Source organism: Geotrypetes seraphini, chromosome 3 (genome assembly GCF_902459505.1).
Source record: "Geotrypetes seraphini chromosome 3, aGeoSer1.1, whole genome shotgun sequence".
NCBI lineage: Eukaryota > Metazoa > Chordata > Amphibia > Gymnophiona > Dermophiidae > Geotrypetes > Geotrypetes seraphini.
In genome coordinates, this window is record NC_047086.1 from 271,614,277 (window position 1) to 271,639,393 (window position 25,117).

The 25,117-nt window shown below is 43.9% G+C and overlaps 1 protein-coding gene across 8 annotated transcripts in view; it reads left to right on the forward strand.

Moving 5' to 3' along the window:
* The window catches only part of RMDN2 (regulator of microtubule dynamics 2), a 384,366-nt gene that overhangs the window by 107,971 nt on the left and 251,278 nt on the right, over positions 1 to 25,117 (forward strand). Inside the window, exon 4 of one of the 8 annotated variants that reach the window (XM_033936831.1) lies at positions 8,781 to 9,721. The exons of the other annotated variants lie outside the window; for them this stretch is intronic. Coding sequence (XP_033792722.1) covers positions 8,781 to 9,119 — 339 coding nt within the window. The 3' untranslated portion in view covers positions 9,120 to 9,721. Of the gene's footprint in view, positions 1 to 8,780; positions 9,722 to 25,117 lie in introns of those variants that run through there. 8 annotated transcript variants of the gene reach the window in all.

A 25,117-nucleotide genomic window follows, 5' to 3' on the forward strand; every position in this document is an offset into this window, starting at 1 on the left:
GAAAGTTAGATCCTATTTCCACCAAAAACACTTTACCGTCCTGGTACAATCCATCATCTTATCCAAACTCGATTACTGTAATGCCATTTACCTGTGCCTAACAAAAAAAAGTCTTCACAGACTCCAGCTCATCCAGAATACTGCGGCCAAATTGATTTTTGCTAAACGCAAATTTGATCACGTCTCCCCCTTACTTACCAATCTTCACTGGCTCCCTGTACTTTCCAGAATTCACTTCAAATGCTCCTGTCTAGCTTTCAAGATAATTCATGGCATCCTTCCGCCACTAATCCCTCTATCCTTCCTCGCCCAAACGCCTGCTACCACCAGATCCGCCCACAGACATAAACTATCCTTCCCCTCTCTACATGGCATCCCCCACGCAGGCAAACTGGGAAGATCCCTCCTCTCCAAAATCACGGGCCTTTGGAACGATCTCACTATCCCGCTGTGGAACCTGGGCTCCCTCCAACTGTTCCGGAAACAACTGAAAACCTGGCTTTTCTCTAATATATAACATCTCCTGCTTACTTCCCCTCTTTTCATATGCTCTTGTAAACTCTCTCTCCCCTCTCTTCTTGTATTTTTAAGCTTTGTAAACCATGTCGAGCTCCGCTTCCGTGGAGATGATGCGGTATATAAACTTAAGGCTTAGTTTAGTTTAGTTTAGTTTAGTTTAGAGGAGTTAATCAGCTTAAGCCTCCTATACAGAAGCCTTCTCCTGACTGGAGTCTTAATCTGTTCTTGCGAATTTTGAAATGGGTGCTGTTTGAGCCACTGAAGAAGGCTGTACTAGATCTCATGGTGTTTCTCATGGTGATTCCTCAGCTTGTAGAGTCAGAGTTGCAAGCACTGTGCTGTGGGAACTGTTTCTTCATTTTTCTGCAGCAGGAGTAATGATTTCCACATAGGGACAAACAACAGGAACTACAGCAAGAAAGCACTGAAGGACCAGTTTGGATGCTAGGAGGGAAGCTGAAGACCAGAACGCCGAGGGTAGCGTTCTCTGAGATCTTGTCGGTACCCAGGGCCGACGAGAAGAGACAGATGGAGCTGCAAGCAGTCAACACATGGATGAGGCACTGGTGTGAGGAAGAAGGATTCCACTTCGTGCACAACTGGACGACGTTCTGGGGGAAGAGCAAGCTATACAAGAAGGATGGACTCCACCTCATCGGAGACGGAACGAGGCTACTTGCAAGCAACATCAAGAGAGAAATTGAGAAGTTTTTAAACTAGGAAGAAGGGGAAAGCGGACAGTCAACCAAGAGTCAATGGTTTGGGAAACGGTATACCCAGAGGATACCATGCAGGAAGATTGCGGGGAAGACTCACTGGATCATAGGCAAGACAGAAATTCTGACGGATCGAAAGGGGACACAAGAGGGTAGGAAATGCAAGAAAGTAACAGGCTGCAAACTCAAGTATATGTACACGAATGCAAGGATCCTAAGGAAGAAGATGGAATTGGAAGCTATGGCACAAAAAGATAACCTTGACATCGGCATCATGGAAACATGGTGGAACGAGGAAAACATCTGGGACACTGTGCTACCATGATACAAGGTATACTGCAGAGACAGACTAGGTAAAAAATGTGGGGGTATTGCCCTATACATCAAAGAGGGAATTGAGTCTAACGGAGAGAACACGCCGGAAATGAAAAATAAGGTAGAGTCTCTATGGGCCAAAATACCTGGAACAAATGGAACGTAAACGAAAATCGGCACCCCCCAGGGCAGTCCGAAGAAACTGATGGAGAAATGACGGATGAGATTAAATGTAACTGCAAAGGAGGCAACACAGTTATCATAACCACACTTCAATTATCCAGGGATAGACTGGAACCTAGGTACCTCCGGCTGCTGTATGGAGACCAAGTTCCTGGATGCTGTAGGAAAACAACTTGTCAAGGAAAATACAAGAGGAAATGTAATTCTGGACTTAATTCTAAATGGACTATGAGGACCGGTGCAAGGTATAGAAGTAGAAGGGATGCTAGGAAGCAGTGATCACAATATGATCCACTTCATCCTGGACACAGGGGTAAAACATTGATCTAGAATGACGGCCACGGCACTGAACTTCCGAAAAGGGAATTACGAAGGGATGAGACTCATGATGGGGAAGATGATTAAGAAGAGGATAGGGAGATAGGAAGCCAGGGGGGAGTGGCTTAAGGAAGATGGCCGCGGGTGGCTGGAGCTAGACGCCACGGATGTTCCCGGACTGCTGTTACCTTGTAATGGTGAAACGAAAGTCCAAACTTCGGGTTTTTCCCGACGAATCTTTACCAACAGCAACGGGCCCGATGGACTCCTTTCTTCAGCGAGGGACGCCAACGCAGCCAGAGGCTTTCTCGGCTGGGAGAGACACGCTGGCTGATGCGTTACAGCTCTCCCTCGAGGCAACATCCATAACCCCGGAAGAGCGGAGTCCTCCGAGTCGCCCGGGGGCGTTTGACCGGTCGATGGAAGAACTAAGTCCTCCGAGTTGTTTGGGGGCGTTTGACCAGGCGAAGGTGGAGGAAATGCCCCGGGGTGTTTACTCTCCAGACCTGCTGAGATCGGGAATCGGCCCAGCAGGGGGAGGGGTGAAGCCAAATCAACCATCTGTGCATTCGGAGGAGCTGGAACAGAAACTGCCTCAGGATTTCCTGACACTGACTTCATCGCCTGCTGTAGATCCAGGTACTTTTTCATCAGAGGATCTGGGTGCTGAACTGATACCATTGCAGAGGCCCAAGGTTTTCAATATGGAGACAATTTGGGAAGCAATATCTAGTTTGCAAATCTCTTTGGGAACCCAAATGCAGCAACTTACCACACGTTATACCTCTGTTGTGTCTAAAAATTTGGAAATGAAAAATAGGATATCCAGCGTTGAAAATAAAGTGGACGGACATGAAACTAGAATAAAAACAGTGGAGTCCCAGGCTTCAGTCTGGGTAAGAGATAGTGGAAACCTTAATTTTAAGGTAGAAATGTTGGAAAATATGACTAGAAGAAGTAATCTTCGGATTATTAATTTTCCAAAATTACCACTTATCTCAGCGCAGGATACATTTAAAAAGTATTTGAAAGAAGTTTTGAAAGTTCCCGAAACCTCCTATCCGCCTCTCACTAAAATATATTATTTACCAACTAGAACATCTGTTCAAAAACCAAACCAGCAGAATTTGTCTGCTGATAGTTTGGATTTGACAAATTTCCTTGAGAGGTCAGGTGAAGAGATACCGGCAACTGCTACGCTACTTGTACAATTTGCAATAGATGCTGACAGGGAATGGATGCTTAAAATGTTTTTTAAGTTTAAAGATGTACCATTTATGACTAAAATAGTGAGAATGTATCCAGACGTGTCACGAATAACCCAAAAGAGAAGAAAACAATTTCTAATTTTGAGACCAAGGGTTCTGCAATTAGGTGCGACGTTTGTACTCAGATTCCCCTGTAAATGTGTAATGACCTATCAAGGGAATAGATTTATTTTCTTTGAACCTCAGCAGTTGACAAAATTTATTTCTGCTAAAGAGCAAACTTAAAACTCCTGAGAGAAGTTCAGTCTTAACCTGCTCAAGCATAAGCTTTTTGGGTTTTTGCTCTCTCCTGCTACCATCTTTAATTTCTTGTATTATTTGATAAGATTTCAGCCATTGTAAAGCTTTCTCCCCTCTTAATTGAGGTCTAAAGATACAAACCAGTAATAATTCATATTTGGGTTTAATGACTTTGCCGTATGAGAAAGAAAAATTTTGTTTTGTTTTTGTATTTCAATTGTATATTTTTATTATTACCTATTGTCTCATTTTAATGTATGTACTGAGTTGTATTATTTTTCTTGTTTTGACTAATATTATGTCAATACTATAAAATGAAAATAAAGAATTACAAAAATAAAAAAAAAAGAAGAGGATAAGCACTGTAAAAACGCTAGAGCAAGCATGGTCCCTTTTTAAGGACAAAAAATGTAAACCTAAGGACACTGCAGTTGCCAATATGTCCAGTGTATAGTTGGCTCGGGGAGAGTGTTTGGCCTTGAAAGAATAACAACCTATTCCAAATACTGTAAATAAACGGACATCAGTATGAGCTCTCGGAATGTAAATGAGGGATTTTGAGCTTAGGCAGCAACTCATAGGTGACCAGCACCAGACATAAGTCTAAATGAGCACTGCCTCATACATCATTTAGTCCTGATAAGTGCAAAACATGTAATTCAAGTGCTAAATAAGTCAAGGTCAAACAGTCACACCGGGGAGAAAAATTATTATAAACTAAACTATATAGACTCCCAAGAATCCACCCTATCTATTCTTAATAACGATTGGAATATAGAGTTCAAGGTGCTAATAATGTTTTAAGCTAATGAAATTAATAAGAATTATAAGCTAAGATAAAGAAACCCCTCAAAGTGCCCTTAAAATTGCATAATATCACATAAGTTGACTCTAAAGTGCATAAGAATATTTGAAAAATTCATGAGGAACATAGAGTGATAGAGCCCTTTTTAAGGACACAGTCACCGAGGCGCAAAATCTATATATACCGCGTATCAACAAGGGATCCAAGAGGAAAAAGAACAAGGAACTGGTGGCCTCACTGTAGCGGTGAAAGAAGCGATCAGAGAAAAGAAGACTTCATTTAAGGAATGGAAAAGGTCAAAAATGGATGAAAAGTGGAAAAACCACAAACAACATCAAAGCAGGTACCATAAGGCGGTAAGATGGGCCAACACATTCTTTTGATATATTACGAGGAAACGACGCGTGAAGGAAGAGGTGGGGGCCGTTGGATAACCATGGAATAAAGGGAGTGCTAAAGGAGGACAAAGCCATCGCTAACAAACTGAACATATTTTTAGCATCTCTATTTACCGGAAGCCGAAAGGCTATATGCAGGAAACAAAGATGGGAAACTGACAGTGTTGACAGTCAGTCTAGAAGAGATATGCAGGCAGATTGTTAGGCTTAAAAATGATAAATCCCTGGGACATCCGAGGGTTATCAAGGAACGGAAAGGGGTTATAACTGAACTGCTTCAATTGATAGCCAATTTGTCGAGCAAATCAAGAAGGATTCCGGAAGACTGGAAAGTGGCGAATGTTACGCCGATCTTCAAGAAAGGTTCGAGGGGAGATTCGGGAAACTATGGACCGATGAGTCTGACCTCAGTACCGGGAAAGATGGTAGAGGTGCTAATAAAGGACCGCATCATTGATCACCTTGACGGTCACAATCTGATGAGGACCAGCCAGCATGGCTTCAGCAAAGGAAGATCTTGTGTGACGAACTTGCTGCACTTCTTCGAGGGAGTAAACAGGCAGATAGACAAGGGTGACCCGGTCGACATTGTATATCTGGATTTTCAGAAGGCCTTCGACAAGGTCCCATATGAACGACTACTTTGAAAAATTGTGAGCCATGGAATCGAGGGTGAAATACTCACATGGATTAAAAACTGGTTGGCGAATAGGAAACAGAGAGTTGGAATAAATGGACAATACTCGGACTGGAAAAGCGTCACGAGTGGAGTGCCGCAGGGTTCGGAGATTGGACCCGTGCTCTTCAATATATTTATAAATGACCTGGAAATTGGTGCGATGAGCGAGGTGATTAAATTTGCAGACGATATGAAGTTATTCAGAGTGGTGAAGAGACAGAAGGATTGCAAAGACCTGCAATGTGACATAAACACGCTGAGAAATGGGCTGCGACATGGAAAATGAGGTTTAATGAGGAAAAGTGTAAGGTGATGCATGCCTGTAACAAAAATCTTATACATGAATACAGGATGTCTGGTGCAGTACTCGGAAAAAAACCCCAGGAAAGAGATTTGGGAGTACTGGTCGACAAGTCAATGAAGCCATCCGCGCAGCGAAAAGGATGAACAGAATGCTAGGAATGATTAAGAAAGGGTTCACAAACAGATCGGATAAGATTATCATGCCGTTATACCGGGCCCCTCCTGGAATACTGCATTCAGCAGTGGTTGCCGTACATGAAGAAGGACACAGTACTACTCGAAAGGGTCCAGAGAAGAGCGACTAAAATGGTTAAGGGGCTGGAGGAGTTGCCGTACAGTGAGAGATTAGAGAAACTGGGCATCTTCTCCCTTGAAAAGAGGAGACTGAGAGGGGACATGATTGAAACATTCAAGATAATGAAGAGAATAGACTTGGTAGATAAAGACAGGTTGTTCACCCTCTCCAAGGTAGAGAGAATGAGAGGACACGCTCTAAAGTTAAAAGGGGATATATTCTTTAAAAATGTAAGGAAGTTCTTCTTCACCCAGAGAGTGGTAGAAAACTGGAATGCTCTTCATGAGGCTGTTATGGGGGAAAACACCCTTCAGGGATTCAAGACAAAGTTAGACAAGTTCCTGCTGAACCAGAACATACGCAGGTAAGGCTAAACTCAGTTAGGGCACTGGTCTTGAGCTAAGGGCCATCACGGGAGCAGACTGCTGGGCACAATGGACCACTGGTCTGACCCAGCAGCGCCAATTCTTATGTTCTTTCCAACTAAAGGTGGTATTGGATTTTCTTATCAATCAATTGCTATTTTTGCCGTCCTTCAATGAGTAAGATTATGGACAACAATTCTTCTCTTTGAGGCTGCTGGGTTTTTACAGTTCACCTAATATTTTTGGAGGTCTGATCCACCTCTTTACGCTGTTCTCCTGTAGTAACAAGGGTTCTGCGGCCTCTAAGGCGATTGTGGTGCAGTGGATTTGGGAAGTGATTGTTTTGGTGTGCATTGTGTTGGGTCATGCGTTTCTGGCAGTGTTTAATGCTCATTCTATTAGATCGGTGGCAATATGATGGATAAAATTATGTTTTTCTCTGGATGAGATTTGTCGCGCTGCAACTTGGCCTTTCCAATTCACATTCTTAAGACATTATTAACTGGATGTTGCTACAGAGGCAGATGCTGCTTTCGGGAGCCCACCTAACTTAAGGAATATTTTATTACACCTATATAGTCTCTGGATTCATCTGCTGCTGGTTCTAAGGAAGGAAATATTATGTCTCCAGAAGTGAGTCCACAGGTAAATGAAAGGAGTCCGGCAGGGCTGTGAAGGTTGAGTCACCTTGGTATTTGGACACAGAGAGGCCGGACAGCCCTTTGCACTAACACTGTTTTTCCTGGCTGTCAAATCACTCTTTACTTTGTCCAGTTCTAACTGCATTGTATGTCTATCCTGTTCCCATTTAATTTTCTCTTTTTCTAATGCTTCTGTCTGTGCATGGAAAGGAATGTAAGTGGAGGAATTTCTGTAATTACCTCTGCCATGCCCTCTATTTCCTGTGTGTGTGGTGTCTTTGTATTGGGATGATCCTTCAGCACGCCACCTCCTAGCTTCTGATACTGAAATAATTTGAGCTGGCTGGGTCTTCCACACAGACCCAATCCTGAGCAGTAAAGCGTTGAAAGGGATAGCTTTAGGGTCCTCAGAAAACAACAGAAGGTGTTTAGTAATTTCAGGGGATAATAATTCTAAAAGAAATTCCTTATGCTCTCTCTGACCATAATATGCTGGACTGGGCCAGTGTTTATGCTCTTTAAGTACAGCATGTATTACCCACACCCTATATGCAAACAGCTCTAGTGGCAGGGGTGAAAGAGTTCTAAGAACAGTGGTACCTTGGATTACGAGCATAATCCGTTCTAGGAGCATGCTCGTAATCCAAAATGCTCATTTATCAAAGCGAGTTTCCCCATAGGAAATAATGGAAACTCGCTTTGATACGTTCCCCCCCCACGAGAACCGGCATTGCTCCCCCCGAAGGCCCCCCTGTGATCCGGCACCCTCCCCCCCGCGATCCAGCACCCCCCCCCCCCCCGTGATTAGGCACCCCCCTCCGCCATGATCCGGCACCCCCCCCCCGCCGTGATTGGGCACCCCCCCGACGCGATTGGGCACCCCCCTGCCGTGATTGGGCACCTCCCGCCATTTCTTACCATCATCTGGGCACCGGCACCGGCATGTCCTGTGCGTTGGTGCCGGTGCCCGAAGATCAGCCTCCTCTTCTGGGCCTTGAGCATCTGCGCATGCTCAAGGCCTCCGAGTTCACGTTCTCTCTGAGATAGAACGTGAACTCACAGGCCTTGAGCATGCGCAGATGCTCAAGGCCCAGCAGAAGAGGAGGCCGATCTTTGAGCACCGGCACCAACACACAGGACATGCCGGTGCCCAGATGACGGTAAGAAGCGACGGGGGGGGTTTCCCAATCGCAGCGGGGGGGTGCCCAATCGCAGCGGGGGGTGCCGGATTGCGGCGGAGGGGTGCCAGATCGTGGGGGGAGGGTGCCGTATTGCGGGGGGGGGGGGGGGCGCTCGTAAATCGAGCCACGCTCGGTTTCCGAGGGACCAATTTTGCGAATATTTTGTTCGACTTGCAAAACACTCGCAAACCGGTGCACTCGTAAACCAAGGTACCACTGTATTTGCAAGGAGGTGCAGCAAAATAGTTGTTCGATGCCCATCTTTACAAACTGGTATGGATGAACGAGAGATCCAAATTTATAATAATGTGGACCCAGGGCTAGGTGCATAAGCTTATCAAAATCTGCATTATTCCTTTTGTATTTGCCTAGACCCCAGTGAATCAGTATATCAGTAGCCCGGGGGCGCTAGAGGGCGCAATAAGAAATGGCGGCGTAGTCCGTGTGCTCCAGCTCGGCTTTCAATAAAATCGATCGCTAATCAGAGTTATACCTAACGGTTTAACATTATTTTCGCAGTTATAACCTGCTAACATCTCATGGCTTCTTCTAAGGTAGGGAAACGCCACAAGCCTGAGCCTACAACACCTCAAAAGTCGGCAGAAGATAAAACGGAACCTGACACGCTTCAGACGGTCCTCTCTGAACTCAGAGCCATCCGCGACACGGTAAACGAAACTAAGGAGGACACTACTGACATAAAGAGCGATCTAACTTCTTTGAAGCAAGAACTCGAAAAACTGGCTGATAGAGTCGCTGTGGTGGAATCCTCACAAACCTCCACTCAAGCAGTCATAAAATCATTGCAGGGCCAAGGAAAAAAAGTTGTTCAACTAGAAAAAGATCTAGAAGATCTTCAACTACGCTCGCGTCGTAATAACCTCAGAGTTTAGGGGATCACGGAAGGGAAAGAGGGTACGTACGTTGTGGCATATATGGAAAGATTAATTCCAGAAATCCTTGACATGCATTTCGCGAGGGAATTCGAGCTTGAGCGGGCGCACAGAGTACCCTCTTTTCGCCCTTCCAATGCGAAATACCCCAGAGCCATTATCATTAAATTCCTTCGCTACACTCAGCTCATGGAGGTCATGCAAAGAGCGAAATTGAAATCTCCAATCAAGTTGGACACCCACACGATCCTTTTTGTTCCAGATCTTAAGAAAGGTGCCGCTCTCAGAAGAAAACATCTGCTAACCTTCCGTCCAAAGCTAAAAGATTTAAAGGCTTAATATGGAATGCTGTTCCCAGCCACGTTGAGGGTCACAATTCATAATCAAATAAAAAATTTTACAGACCCGTAGCTTCTTGCTGATTATCTGGAAGATCTTCAACCGACAGCCATTGACAGAGTTTGATACTGCTTTCGTCTACTCGTGGTGGCTTCGCAGCGATGTTCCCTCTGAGGTCTGCATGAACAACTTGAAATACCCATTACTAGTTGCATCGCTTATTTAATTTGCTGCTATTCTTCTCCAATACTCTGTCTCTCTCAATGCATTTATTCCTCCAGTAACAAACTGTTGTTTTTATGCTCATTAGTTTTGCAATATTAAATTAATTAATTATTCTGTGCTTATCACGTGCTAATGTATGTGGTTATTAATTTTCGGTTAATATTAATTATTTATACATAATTGCTTGTCTCTATGGTAATATCCTTGTAACAGCGTTGCCTCCCTCAACCTAGCATGAATTGGCCATACGGTACATTAATTCCATTATATCAATGTTTTCGCTGTTTGTCTCTCCTAATATACATATAATAGACCCAATCTCATTTTATATTGTTTAAATAGTAGTTGTTTTTGAGGCTTTATTATTTGTTAAAGATTATTTTATCTTTGGGACATTGCTGTGAACAAGGCAGTCCTAGCATCTCTAACCGACCACCTCCTCCAACTATTCTCACAGGGAAACAGTGCCCTAATACTCCAGTTTGACCTCAGTAATGCCTTTGACCTGGTAGACCATGACATTCTGCTCAGCTACCTCGATTCCATAGGCATTTCGGGACAGGTACTAACCTGGCTCACAGGCTTCTTAAAAAACCGCACCTACCAAGTACACAACGAGGGAACCTACTCCCACACCTGGTCCAACCCCTGTGGAGTTCCACAAGGCATCCCCCTATCACCTTCCCTATTCAATATCTACATGACTTCATTGGGACACATGTTATCTGACTGAAATCTGAAATCCTACATCTACGCAGATGACATCACAATTGTCATCCCCATCTACTCATTCTCACAAGAAACAGAGCAACACATCGCATCAGTACTTACCATGGTCGAACACTGGACCACTCAGTCCAAACTGAAACTAAACCCAGAAAAGACCAAACTCTTCCTAGCTAGTCCCAACCACAAACTAACGAACACCACCTTATAACTCAACGGCCGAACTTACCCTATTAACCCCACCATCAAAATCCTTGGAGTCATCCTAGACCGCTGCTTGACCTTCGAAGACCACACCAACGCCCAGGTCAAAAAATGCTTTTATACCCTCTGGAAACTCCGTACCATCAAACATTACTTCGACTTCTCCTCCTTCAGACTGCTGGTCCAATCCCTAATCCTAAGCACACTGGATTACTGTAATATAATTTATATGGGCTCCTACAAGAAAACCATCAAACGACTGAGACTTATCCAAAACACCGCGGTCCGCCTAATCTATGGCCTCAAAAAGTCAGACCATATCACCCTTACTATAGAAAACTGCACTGGTTGCTAATAGAAGCGAGAGTCATCTTCAAATTCGCCTGCCTCTGCTTCAAAACCTTAACTGGCTTGTCCCCGATATATCTGTCTCACCACTTCGTGTTCCCTGGAACCACTCGCACGCATAATCCCAACCTGTTTACCTACCCTTCCCCAAAGGGATGCACCTACAAAAGATTCCTCAATAGAACTCTCTCATACCAAGCTGGCAGATGGACAAACAGCCTGACCACCCTCATCTCATCTGCCCCATCTTACTCATCCTTCAGGAAATCTCTCAAATCTTTCCTCTACGACAAATTTCTTGAACCCCCCTCATCACCAAATAATCAAATACTTCCATCCTGTAATTGATACTGGTTGTTTTCTTGACATTCACCACCCTGCATTGGTTTTGTACACTGCTTTGTTCTTTATAAGCCTCTCGCACTGCCTCTCCACTATATATATATCTCTGCTGTATATGTACAGTCTCCTGCATGGTAAATCTACATTGTTCTTCGCTGTATAAACACCTTTACTGAATATGTATCTTCGCTGTAAATGTACAGTCTCTTACACTGTAAACCGCTCTGAACTGTTTGTGGTACTGCGGTATATAAAATAAAGTTATTATTATTATAAAGTTATTATTCAATAAGATAAGTTGCTCTGCATTTCATATTCTGCTCTTTTCATTGGTTTTCAGCATTATATCTGCTTAATTTCTCTTCTCATCCCTGTTTCTTACTAAAAAAAATATAAAAAAGCACAAAAAAATAAACCCTTCTCTTTCCTCTGTTAAATCTTATTTCCTCTTCCTCTTCATAGGAAAAAGGGTAAGACTTTGTTTACTCTAATTAAATCCTGGTGCCTGTGGCTCAGGGTGACTAAAGTAGGGAAAATCCTGTTATAAATCCTGTGTTTTAGGGTAGTACTGATAGAACCTGCATTTTTGTTTAAAATACTGTGTTTTAGGTGGTATAGAGCCTATATTTCTGTCTTACTAGTATTCAGCCATTGTTTTCTGCTGATTAGGTGGAGAAGGGAGGGGCTCTGTTTTACTTCTAAGGTTAATTGCATTATCTTTGGGACATTGCTGTGAACAAGGCTGCCTGGAACTTCATTCAATAAGATAAGTTGCTCTGCATTTCATATTCTGCTCTTTTCACTGGTTTTCAGCATTATATCTGCTTAATTTCTCTTCTCATCTCTGTTTCTTACTAAAAAAAAAAAAAAAAAGCACAAAAAAATAAACCCTTCTTTTTCCTCTGTTAAATCTTATTTCCTCTTTCCCTTTCCCTTCATAGGAATAAGGGTAAGACTTATAGTCCCACCAACCCCAGGGACCACTATTCATATATAGAGACCCATATAATCAGGACTTCTCAACCAATCAAGATGACCTTTATTCTATGCAATCACTGTGGTGCTTTAATTCCAAGACATACTATTTGGAGGCTTAAGGCATGCCCCATCTGTCTTCAACTTGCCAGTATTAAGGAGGAGCTCTGCAAACTTAAACAGGAATTGAATACAATTAAAGCAGCTTCCATCACTCCACAAAATCATTCCAACTTACCACCTCTACCTCAAAGAATAAAACAGCCCAGGAATAAATGGGTCACAGTAGGCTCAGGAAGACTGCGACATGTAACACAGAAACATCCACCTTCACTAAGATTACTTCTACAGAATTCCTTCACTCCACTAGTGCACTGCGATACTCAAGAAAATAGAAGGGAGGTGGGACTGGAACCAATGAAGGTAACTCAAGAGAACAAGCGCACCCTAAGTACAAATAAAAAAGCCAAAAACAGATAACTATTACTGTTGGGGGATTCCATCATCAGAGGCATTAACCTTGGAACACAGGGCAAGGAGACCAAAATAGTGAAATGGCCTTCAAGCCTTAGATTAAGTGGGGATGGGCGGACCCGCTATGCCTAAGGCCTGATTGGTCCAGGCTTCTAGAGCCTGGGCCAATCAGGCCTTAGGCTTCGGCGGGATGGGCCGGGAAGGGGCGGGCCCGCTTCATTTCGACGAGGCGTGCCTGCCGGCTCAAGATGTGCAAGACCCATCTAAGAACAGGTTTGGTGGAGTGGAGGTTTGGGGGGGGGTTAGTGCCGGGGGGGTGCGTCTTCGGGCAGGAGGGATTGGGCACCCTCCTGCCAGCTATCGATATTGTCGGGGGGGGATCGGTAATGTCGGGGGGGGGGGGCGGTCAGTAGTGTTGGGGGGCAGTCGTTAGTGTCGGGGGGGGTGCGTCTTCGGGCAGAGGGTTTGGGCACCCTCCTGGTCAGGGGGCCGCGGCCCGCTATACTTATAGCGGCAGAGAGATCCCTTGCCGCGATAAGTATAGCGGCCGCGTATACTTACAATGTAGGCCAGCATTTTGCTGGCCTACATTTTAAGCTTCTCCTCTACTAGGGAGTCGCGTAGGGCTGCCTAGGTTCAGCCTAAGGCCCGCCTAAGGCCCTTAGACGAGCTTAGGCATCTTGCGGGTCTCCCTAGGCTCCCGGAGGTGCCTTCAGGCTTGCCTGGGGAGCATTTTTTTTTTTTAAAACGTGCATCCCGATTGGCTGATTAGACAGCTGTAGGACTCCTAAAATCGGGATGCACTTTAGAGAATCAGGGCCTTAATGTATGTGAATTCTGTGCAGAAACATTTAGGGTGTATCTGCATCAACATTCCAGAGTCAGATTGATATAATGTCCCATAGGCCTTTGCTGATGTTGGTTAGGCCAACCGAAAATGCTGACTGCTAGCAATGCTAGGCTGACAATGGTATACATGGGGAAAGGAAGAAAGAGATAAATTGTTGGGCACAGAAAAAGAGAAAGGATTGAGGTAGAGATGCATGGGGAAGAGAAGGATGAGAGGGAGAAATGTACATAATGATGGAGGAAGAAATGTGGCATGGTGCTGGAGAAGGGTGATAGAAGGAGAAATGGGCATGGGGCTGGTGAGCAGAGGTGAAAAATGCTGCACATGATCTGGGGGATGAGAGACGGAGAAATGTTGAATGTGGCAGTACAGAGGGTAGGAGAGATGCATCCTGGATCTCTCTCTCTTTTTCCTCACTCCCTTTGCAACAAGGGAGAGAATGAGAGAAAGAAAGATGAGCATTAAGAGAGAGCGAGAGAGGCATGTTACCAATAGGGATTAAGGAGAGAGGAAGAAAAGTTGGATTCATGGAGGGACAGAGAAAAAAGTTGGTTGAGGAAGGGAATGAGGTCCGGAGGAGAGGAAGCGTGCAGGAGGTAAAAAGAAAGAAATATTGGATGCACAGTCGGAAGGAAATACAACCAGAGACTCTAGAGTCGGAAGGGATACTGGATGACTGGAGAATGGCGGATGTGGGCCCTCTCCACAAAAGTGGAAGTAAGGAAGAAGTAGGGAATTACAGGCTAGTAAGTTTGACTTCTGTGGTAAGCCAATTAATGGAAATGCTTTTAAAACAGAAAATGGTGAAGTTTCTGGAATCCTGTGGATTACAGGACCGGATCAATTTCTTTTATTGAGTGACCAGAAAATTGGATAGATGTGGTGTATTTAGATTTTAGCAAAGACTTTGACAGTGCTCCACACAGACTTCTTATAAATAAACTGAGTGCCCTCAGGATGGGTCCCATAGTGGTGAGCTGGATCAAGAACTGGTTGAATGGAAGGCGACAGAGGGTAGTGATCAATGGAGATCGCTCTGAGGAAAGGGATGTTACCAGTGGTGTGCCTCAAGGTTTTGTTCATGGGCCTGTTCTTTTTAATATTTTTATAAATGATATTGCTGAAGAGCTGTTGGGTGATACCAAAATTTGCAATAGAGTAGACACACCGTATGGTGTAAATAACATGAAGAAAGACCTGGCAAAGCTTGAAGAATGGTCTGAAATTTGGCAGCTAAAATTTAATGCTAAGAAATGCAAGGTAATGTATTTGGGCTGTAAAACCCCAAGAAAATGGTACTGTTTAGGGGGTGAAGAACTTAAGTGCATGACAGAAGAGTGGGACTTCGGTGCGATTGTATGTGATGATCTTAAGGTGGCCAAACAGGTTGAAAAGGTGACGTTGAAAGCTAGAAGGATGCTAGGGTGCATATGGAGAGGTATGGCCAGTAGGAAAAAGAAGGCATTGAAACCCCTGTATAAGACTCCGGTGAGACCTCATTTAGAATATTGTGTACAATTCTGGATATAAAAAGGATAGAGTTGGTTCCAGAGGAAGGCTACTAAAATGGTGTGTGGTCTTCGTCATAAGGCATATGGGGACAGAATTAAAAATCTGAATCTATATACTTTGGAGGAAAGATGGGAGCAGAGAGATATGATAGAGACATTTAAATACCTACGTGATGTACATGCACATGAGTCGAGTCTCTTTCATTTGGAAGGAAGCTCTGGAATGAGAGGGTATAGGATGAAGTTAAGAGGTGATAGGCTAAGGATAATCTAAGGAAATTCTTTTTTACAGAAAGGGTGGTAGGTGCATAGAACAGTCTCCTGGTAGAGGTGGTGGAGTCAGAGACTGTGTCTTATTTCAAGAAAGCCTGGGATAGTCACGTGGGATCTCTTAGAGAGAGGAAGAGATAATGGTTACTGCGAATGGGCAGACTGGATGGGTCATTTGGTCTTTATCTGCCATCATGTTTCTATGTTGGGTCATTATATTCTTTCAATACAAGTCTTATTGAATCATATCACTTCCACTAGGATATACTGAGCTTTGAACACCGTTACCAAGGACAGAATAATGAGAACATGATGTATTTAGTTATTCAGTTTCCAATACCATTCTCCCAGAGGAATTCAGAATGGTTTACAAGAATTTATTGAAGTACATGAGCTTTTGTCCCTGTTTGTCCTAGCAGGCTCACAATCTGTCTAATGTAATTGGAGCAATGGGGGGGATTAAGTGACTTGCCCAGGGTCACATGGATCAACATGGGATGAATATGGCTACTCTGCAGTCTCCTCCATTTTTCAGTCATTTCTACTTTTTCTTCATACTTAGCTGTTGAATACATCATTTAACACAGTGCAGAATTGTTAAAATGCGCATTCAATTCCTTTGCTGGGCAACTAGCACAGCTTAGTAAAAAGGCCTTTTTATTCTGTAAAAGTAGTTGTTCTGATTTTTCTGTGCCTATTAGCACATAACTATACACCAAGCAATTTCATTAACACACTTAAATATGGAAATCACTGTTCTATATGCTCAGGCCTGTAGGGGTGTTTCCGTATTTGCACCTGAAGGTTAGGCCTCTCTGACATCATCAAGCCTGAACCATTGTCTGCAAGAAATCTTTCCAGCATGAACTTTGCAAGAAGAAAGAAGAACACATCTTTGCTGTTTCTGCCTGATGCATTTTGGGTATGTACCAGAATGGCATTCTACTCAAGGACATCCATCTGTGTCTTCATAATTAGACTGTGTGATTCTTGGGGGAGTTATTCTCCTATCCTGTTCTTATCTGTCTAACGGCGCCTGTGTCTACCAGCCTGTATGAGACCTTACACAGAAAGGCTATTCATCTAAGTTCTGTTTCTGGATTGGTCCGAGGAAGTCATCTGACGAGATCCAAGTGAAAAGGTGCTAATTAATTTTAGTCTGTGTTGGGATGCGAGGAAGCTCACATCTTACCACAGGTGTTCTGCACGCGACCTTTTTCTTTTAATAATTAGACCTGTAAAGTTACCTGATGTGACTCTCTGCCTAAGAGAGAGTGATTCGGACTCTAAAACAGCTCTGAATTCCAGCACTTCAAGGAACTTGTCTGCCAATGAGTTATAGCCTTACCAGGGGCTGACGAACACGTGTGCCTGTAACAAAGGATTTCTTACGTCTCCTGAAGCTAACAAGAAAGTTTTCCATTTCACCTAATTTTCTCCAGAGGCCTAATCAGATGGTGAGAATACGGAACTTATTATCTTATCAGCTGGGATTAGATAAGTATATCCAATTGTGATATAGGACAAGGTTTGTAAAGCTACCTTGGTGATTACTGTAATCATTTGCTAATCAGGGATTATTATTATTATAAGGAATTGTTTAGTGTGTGTAACAATTAGTTTTACTTAGTTATCTAACAAGTGTATTGTGATAATTATGTACTGAGTTTCATTTATGTAATCAGATATTTTGTGAACAATATTTAGATATTGCAGCTGGCATGTGAATTATATTTTTTCTATTTTCATAATAAAAGTATTTCTCATTAGCCTGGGTCTTGTGTCGTGTAAACAGGCAATAAAGCTGAACCTGGATCATCGTTTATGGTTTTCCCTAGACAAAACTAACAGACACGTAACTTGTTTATGTAACTGCTTAGTGTACCATAAATCTTGCTACAGGCCCCATATAAAATGATCCCTCTGCCTTGTCCCTTTGTCCTAGAATTTCTTTGCTTTGGAAAAATAATTGTTTCATTATGTTCACATAATTTCCTTTCAGCTATTTGAATATATCTTTCTTATTCTCCCTCCCTCTTCTCTTCAAGGACATATGTTTTCAGGTCCTTAGTCTTGTTTCATAGGGTTTATGAACTTAGAATGTGCACTTTTTGGGCACTATCTCTGAATTGCCTTTCATCAACTCCATCTTTCTGAAATGGACATACTACTCCAGATAACATTCCACTAATGAACCATTGGGTGGCATTATTAACACCTTTATTTCCATGTTCCCTTTGTACGATAAAGTACTCTGGTAGTCATGTTTACTTTTATTTTATGCATTCTAGTGAAGAGTAAATTAAAAACATAGAAACATGATGGCAGATAAAGGCCAAATGGCCCATCTAGTCTGCCCATCCACAGTAACCTTTATTTCTTTCTCTCTCTGAGAGATCCCACGTGCCTATCCCAGGCCCTTTTGAATTCAGACACAGTTTCTGTCTCTACCTGTGCTGCCTAATTAACGATTCAAATTGATTCACCGATTCACTTCAAGTGAACTGATTCGAATCGATTTAGAAACAAAAGAAAATCGGCCTCCAGATTCAGTGACTGACCTTCCCCCCCCTAAAGCAGGAGTGGCGGTGCTGCCTCTTGCTGGCCGGCTGCTGCCACTCCTGCTTTAGAGGGCAAGGGGGGAGGGTCATTCGGGAAGTGCTGCGTTGTCCAGCTTCCACTCTGGCCTCCCGCGCATCCATTTACTTAATTCATCCTGAAGAGAGGATCGCCGGCTTTCGGGGGGGAGTAGGACTTCAAGAGGGGGGTGCAGGCCTTCAAGAGGGGGTGCAGACCTTCAGGGGGGACAGGCATTCAGAAGTGGGGTACAGACCTTCAGGGGGACAGGTAGGCCTTCAGGGCTGGGGTGCAGGCCTTCAGGGGGGACAGGTAGGCCTGTAGGGGGGTGCAGGCATTCAGGGGAGGGGGCCTTGGTGTAGAAGTACATGGAGGGAAGGCGCTTTCAAAGAGATGTGCCTATGCTGGACGGAGGGGGGAGAAATAATGGACCTAAAAACAGGCGAGGGAGAGAGATGGTGGACATTGGGATTTAGGGAAGGAAGGAACAGAAAGGGAGAGAAGTTGGACACAAGGGATAGTGTGGAAGGGGGAGAGAGATACTGGATAGGAGGGTAATTGTGAAGAAAAATGGAGAGATGGTGGACCCTGGGGTATAGGTAGATTTATGGGTATACTAATTAGCATAACATAAACAAGTCACGTGTATCTTAGTTGCTAGGGAAACCATAAATACCTTTCCACGGTACTAGCACCATTAGGGAACAGCGATCACAACATGATCCAGTACAAATTAAACATGGGAACACCAAAGGTGAAAAGAACCACAACGACAGCACTTAACTTCAGAAAAGGAAACTACAAGGACATGAGGAAAATGGTAGGGAAAAAGCTCAGAAACAGCTCAGGGAAGGTGAAGACCGTAAAGGAAGCCTGGACACTGCTTAAAGGCACAGTGCTCGAGGCACAAGACCTGTACGTCCCAAGGTTTAGGAAAGGGTGCAAAAAAAATCGAACTAGAAACCCAGCATGGATAACAACTGCAGTTAAAAAGGCGATAAGCGACAAGAAATCATCCTTCAAGAAATGGAAAAAGGAACCAACAAAGGAAAACCAGGAAGAACACAAAAGACACCAGAAAAAATGCCATCAAGAGGTCAAGAAAGCAAAGAGAGAATATGAGGAAAGACTGGCAGGAGAAGCAAGAAACTTCAAACCCTTCTTCAGGTATGTGAAAGGAAAACAATCAGCCAGAGAGGAAGTGGGACCACTGGATGATGGAGACAGGAAAGGAGCGATAAAGGAAGAAAAAGAGATAGCTGACAGGTTAAACAATTTCTTCTCGTCAGTCTTCACCAGAGAGGACACATCCAATATCCCAGAACCCGAGGTGTTTATAAACGGAGAACACGACGAAAGACTGATTCAACTAGAGGTAAGTAAAGAGGATGTCCTCAGACAGATAGACAGACTAAAGAGCGACAAATCACCAGGCCCGGACGGCATCCACCCAAGGGTACTAAAAGAACTGAGAAACGAAATAGCAGAGACACTTCAACAAATATGTAACCTCTCCCTAAAAACTGGGGAGATCCCAGAAGACTGGAAAATAGCAAATGTCACGCCCATCTTCAAGAAGGGATCAAGGGGTGACCCGGGAAACTACAGGCCTGTGAGCTTGACCTCGGTTCCGGGAAAGATGATGGAAGCAATGGTAAAGGATGCAATCTGCGAACACATAGAAAACAATGGACAACTGAAGGCGAGCCAGCATGGCTTCTGCAAGGGAAGGTCGTGCCTCACGAACTTGCTGCACTTCTTTGAGGGAATAAACAGTCAGATGGATAAGGGGGAATCCATAGACATCATTTACCTTGACTTCCAAAAAGCCTTCGACAAGGTACCTCACGAACGGCTACATAAAAAGCTGTGGAATCACGGGGTGCAAGGGGATATCTACCGATGGATCAAACACTGGTTGGCAGGCAGGAAACAGAGGGTTGGAATAAAAGGCCAATACTCAGACTGGCAATGGGTCACGAGCGGAGTTCCGCAGGGGTCGGTGCTGGGACCTCTACTGTTCAATATATTTATAAACGATCTGGAGACGGGGACAAAATGTGAGGTTATCAAATTTGCTGATGACACCAAACTCTGCAGCAGGGTTAGAAACACGGAAGACTGTGAAGACCTGCAAAGGGACCTAACGAGACTGGAAGACTGGGCAAACAAGTGGCAAATGAGTTTTAACGTACAGAAATGCAAGGTCATGCATATAGGGAAAAAGAACCCGATGTTCAGCTACAAAATGGGGGGAACACTACTAGGGGTGAGTAACCTTGAAAGGGACCTGGGGGTGATGGTAGACACATCACTGAAACCATCGGCGCAGTGTGCGACAGCCTCAAAGAAAGCAAACAGAATGCTGGGCATCATCAAAAAGGGTATCACAACCAGGACAAAAGAAGTCATCATGCCGCTATATCGCGCAATGGTGCGCCCGCACCTGGAGTACTGTGTGCAGTACTGGGCGCCGTACCACAAGAAGGACATGGCGGTACTCGAGGGAGTGCAGAGGAGGGCGACTAAACTGATAAAAGGTATGGAAAATTTTTCATACGCTGACAGGTTAAAAATGCTGGGTCTGTTCTCCCTGGAGAAGAGGAGACTTAGAGGGGACATGATAGAAACCTTCAAAATCCTAAAGGGCATAGAGAAAGTAAATAAGGACAGATTCTTCAAACTGTGGGGAGCCACAAACACTAGGGGTCACTCGAAGAAATTGAAAGGGGACAGGTTTAGAACAAATGCTAGGAAGTTCTTTTTTACCCAGAGGGTGGTGGACACATGGAACGCACTTCCAGAGGATGTGATAGGCCAGAACTCTGTACAAGGGTTCAAGGAGGGTTTGGATAGGTTCCTGGAGGATAAGGGGATAGAGGGGTACAGATAGAACTTGAGGTAGGTTGTAGAGGTGTTCAGAAACCACTTCACAGGTCGTGGACCTGATGGGCCGCCGCGGGTGCGGATCGCTGGGCGAGATGGACCTCTGGTCTGACCCAGTGGAGGCAACTTCTTATGTTCTTATGACTCTGTAATTTTGCCAGTTTATACTAAGAAAGAGACCAGGGCTTTATGAAATATTTTATTATAGAAATAGAAAAATATAATTCACAAGCCAGCAGTAAATAATTACTAATTATTGTTCACAATGTCTATGAATACATACATATATCTCATTACATAATTATTACACAATAATCCCTAAGTAAATGAGTAGATAATACTAGTAGTATAATGGGTACACCTCATGTCAAACTGATTGACAGGTGAGATAAGATAAGGATCGACCAATCAGCGTTCACTTCCGGGTTAAGCCCCGCCCATTGTCCCACCTTAGTCTCCGCCCATGGCCCCGCCCCCACCCATGGCCCCGCCCTAGTCTCCGCCCATGGCCCCGCCCCTCCCATAGGAATGAATGGTGGTAGCCCCACCCATGGCCACACACTCCACCCATGGCCCCACCCCACCCTTCACCTAAGCCCCGCCCCTCCCATAGGAATGAATGGTGGTAGCCCCGCCCATGGCCACACACCCCGCCCATGGCCCCACCCCTCAAGCCCCGCCCCCGCCCCTGTCCCCACCCCTCAAGCCATGCCCCCACCCATGACCCCGCCCCCTCATGCCCCGCCCCCGGAAATGCACTTTTGATGACATCACCGGAAATGGGGGCGTGTTTAACCCCGAAAATACGCTTTCTGATGACATCACCGGAAATGGGAGTGCCTGCCCCCTACCGGAAATGCGCTTTTCTGATGACATAGGCGGAAATTGGGTAAATGACGCGGCGGAAATGCGCTTTTCTGAACACGTAGGCGGAAGTAGGGTAAATGACGCGGCGGAAATGCGCTTTTCTGAACACGTAGGCGGAAATAGGGAAACAGACTCAGTCAAAACCCCCACCCAGAAAAGAAGCGTCTTTATTTTAACAGTTTTTAGTTAAAAGACAGGGTTTAAGAGCTCACAGATAGAGCAGATCACAAAACAAAAGGCATTCACAAAATCTTTCCTGTTTTAAAACAGAGTAGGGGCAGAAATAAACGAGAAAAAAAAAAAAAGTTGCATTTGCTTTTAACACCCTTTTCAGTAGGAATTCTGAGCTAATGGTTAATGGGTCAGCTCCCCCATTGTCATGGTAACAGCTGATAAGACCCTTGCAACACCCCTCCCCCTGATAAAACCAAGGGGAGAGATGTGGAAGTGTGTTTAAACATGTCTGAACTTGTCCCGGCCCCTACTGTTGTCTTAACAATCTGAAAAAAAAAAAAAAAAACACAAAAGCAGATGTCACCTAACAGGGCTCTGTTAAAAAAGGCAAAAGTCTTTATTGAAGCAAATTTATTATGATCCACACGCGGCAGGAAGCTATGGAGGCATTAACCCTCTACTTCAAGCGGCTAAAAAGAGTGATATAACAGCCCGGAGAAAAGATGTGGTGGATTGGGTCACCGGTCAAAACGCATACAATTTACACAGACCGGGTAGTATCCATTTAAAAAGAAATAAAACAACAGACAGTGGCAAAGTGGCTTAGTCAACATGTCAGCCTTTGCCCCCCTTATAACAACGGTTACAAATACATCTTAACGGTAATAGATAACCTGTCAAAATATGCACGGGTCGTTTCTTTAAAAACAAAAACCGGTCGTGAAGTTACCGAAGCCTTTGAAACAATATTTAATTTAGGGCGTACATCTGAAAAACTTCAAACAGACAAGGGTAAAGAATTTTGTGACCCATAATGATGTTAAAGCAGCTGTAGTGGAAAGATTTAACAGGACTTTAAAATCCATAATACCTTTACTTACCAAGACGTCCTACAGGCTATGGTGTACATCCGTATGGGCACGCGTTTCCGGTTGCCGCGCGGCGGCACACGTACGGCACAAAGGAAACATAAGTTTAACCCCCACCCTGACAGGTAACACCCCCGGAAATACGCTTTCTGGTGACATCACAGGAAAAGGGAGTGCCTGCCCCCGACAGGAAATGCGCTTTTCTGATGACATAGGCGGAAATTGGGTAAATGAAGCGACGGATATGCGCTTTTCTGAACACGTAGGCGGAAATAGGGAAACAGACTTAGTCAAAACCCCCACCCAGAAAAGAAGCGTCTTTATTTTAACAGTTTTTAGTTAAAAGACAGGGTTTAAGAGCTCACAGATAGAGCAGATCACAAAACAAAAGCAGATGTCACCTAACAGGGCTCTGTTAAAAAGGCAAAAGTCTTTATTGAAGCAAATTTATTATGATCCACACGCGGCAGGAAGCTATGGAGGCATTAACCCTCTACTTCAAGCGGCTAAAAAGAGTGATATAACAGTCCGGAGAAAAGATGTGGTGGATTGGGTCACCGGTCAAAACGCATACAATTTACACAGACCGGCTAGAATCCATTTTAAAAGAAATAAAACAATTGTGTCAGAAGTTGACAGACAGTGGCAAAGTGACTTAGTCGACATGTCAGCCTTTGCCCCTTATAACAACGGTTACAAATACATCTTAACGGTAATAGATATCCTGTCAAAATATGCATGGGTCGTTTCTTTAAAAACAAAAACCGGTCATGAAGTTACCGAAGCCTTTGAAACAATATTTAATTTAGGGCGTACACCTGAAAAACTTCAAACAGACAAGGGTAAAGAATTTTTAAATAAGTCTCTGAAGAATTTATTAAAACAAAAAGGTGTTAGCCATTTTGTGACCCATAATGATGTTAAAGCAGCTGTGGTGGAAAGATTTAACAGGACTTTAAAATCCAAAATGTGGAGATATTTTACAGCCCATAATACCTTTACTTACCAAGACGTCCTACAGGCTATAGTGCACAGCTATAATTATAGTTTTCACAGAACGATACAGGCGAGGCCTGTAGATGTGACACCCTCAAACTCTTTGCAGATTTGGAAAACAGTCTACGGCAGTAACATCAAATGCGATCCCACCAAGGATCTCTTAATGAAAGGATACCATGTAAGGCTATCAAAACTTAAAGGAAGATTTCAGAAAGGTTACGAACAAACATGGACGGATGAAATATTTATAATAAAAGATGTTTTAAACAGGGGTCAGAGAACAATATACAAGATACAGGATTACGATAGCGAAGCTATACAAGGTTCTTTTTATCCTGAAGAATTACTAAAAGTCAAGCCTCTAGAGGACAGAATATACCATATCGAAAAGGTTCTAAAGGTAAAAGGAGGGGGTAAGAACAAAATTTGTCTCATGAAATGGAAGGGGTGGCCTGATAAATTTAACAGTTGGGTGAAGGCCTCAGAGATTCAAGACATCTGATTTTGTCTTTTGAAACAGCACAGAGAGAGAAAAAAACAAAATGAATGACGGTGGCTTTTATATCACATTGCCTAGCAATGCTTCGGCAGCTATGTTTCCCCGTAATACCAGCTCTAATTTCACCATACAAATAGCTAGGCCTTTGGACTTACAGGGGCCGTGGGAAGCGGGGCTGGTGGAAATACAATACCCACATACTTGGGAAAATATTAAGGAAGACATAAAGTACGTTGTCACCTCTGCAGAAGGAAATGTACGCCAATTTATAATCAAGAGTGGATATTATGCGACCATGGGGAAGTTATTGGAAACCATGAATCATGATATTAGAAGCGCCTATGAGTCTGAGAAACCGCCGAGAATCATATATGACCCCAATACGCGAAGAATTCATGTAAAATCAGAGGATAAGTCTGTTATTTCTACAAGGGGTGATTTGGCAACCATTTTGGGGGTAAAGGCTAATGTTAATACAAGGCTTTCTCATTTCCCAGCAAATATAGAGGCCGGCTTTAATACCCTCTACGTGTACACCGATATTGTAGAGCACCAGTTAGTAGGTGACCATTTTGTACAACTGTTGCGCTGTGTTCCAGTTCTAGGGCCAGTGGATAAGTTTATCACCCTCACGTACGATAAACCGCACTATGTACCTGTGAACAAGCAGCACATCGATACCATCACATTTGAAATAAAGACGGATCAGAACAGGAACGTCTCATTTCGTTACGGGAAGGTGATCCTTAAGCTTCACCTGCGACCCAGGAAGACTGTAGTGTTTTAAAATGTTGGTGTCTAAAGATTACGGAGACCCCAAAGCATACAAAAATTATTACACAGCACAAGCCGGTTATGGACTT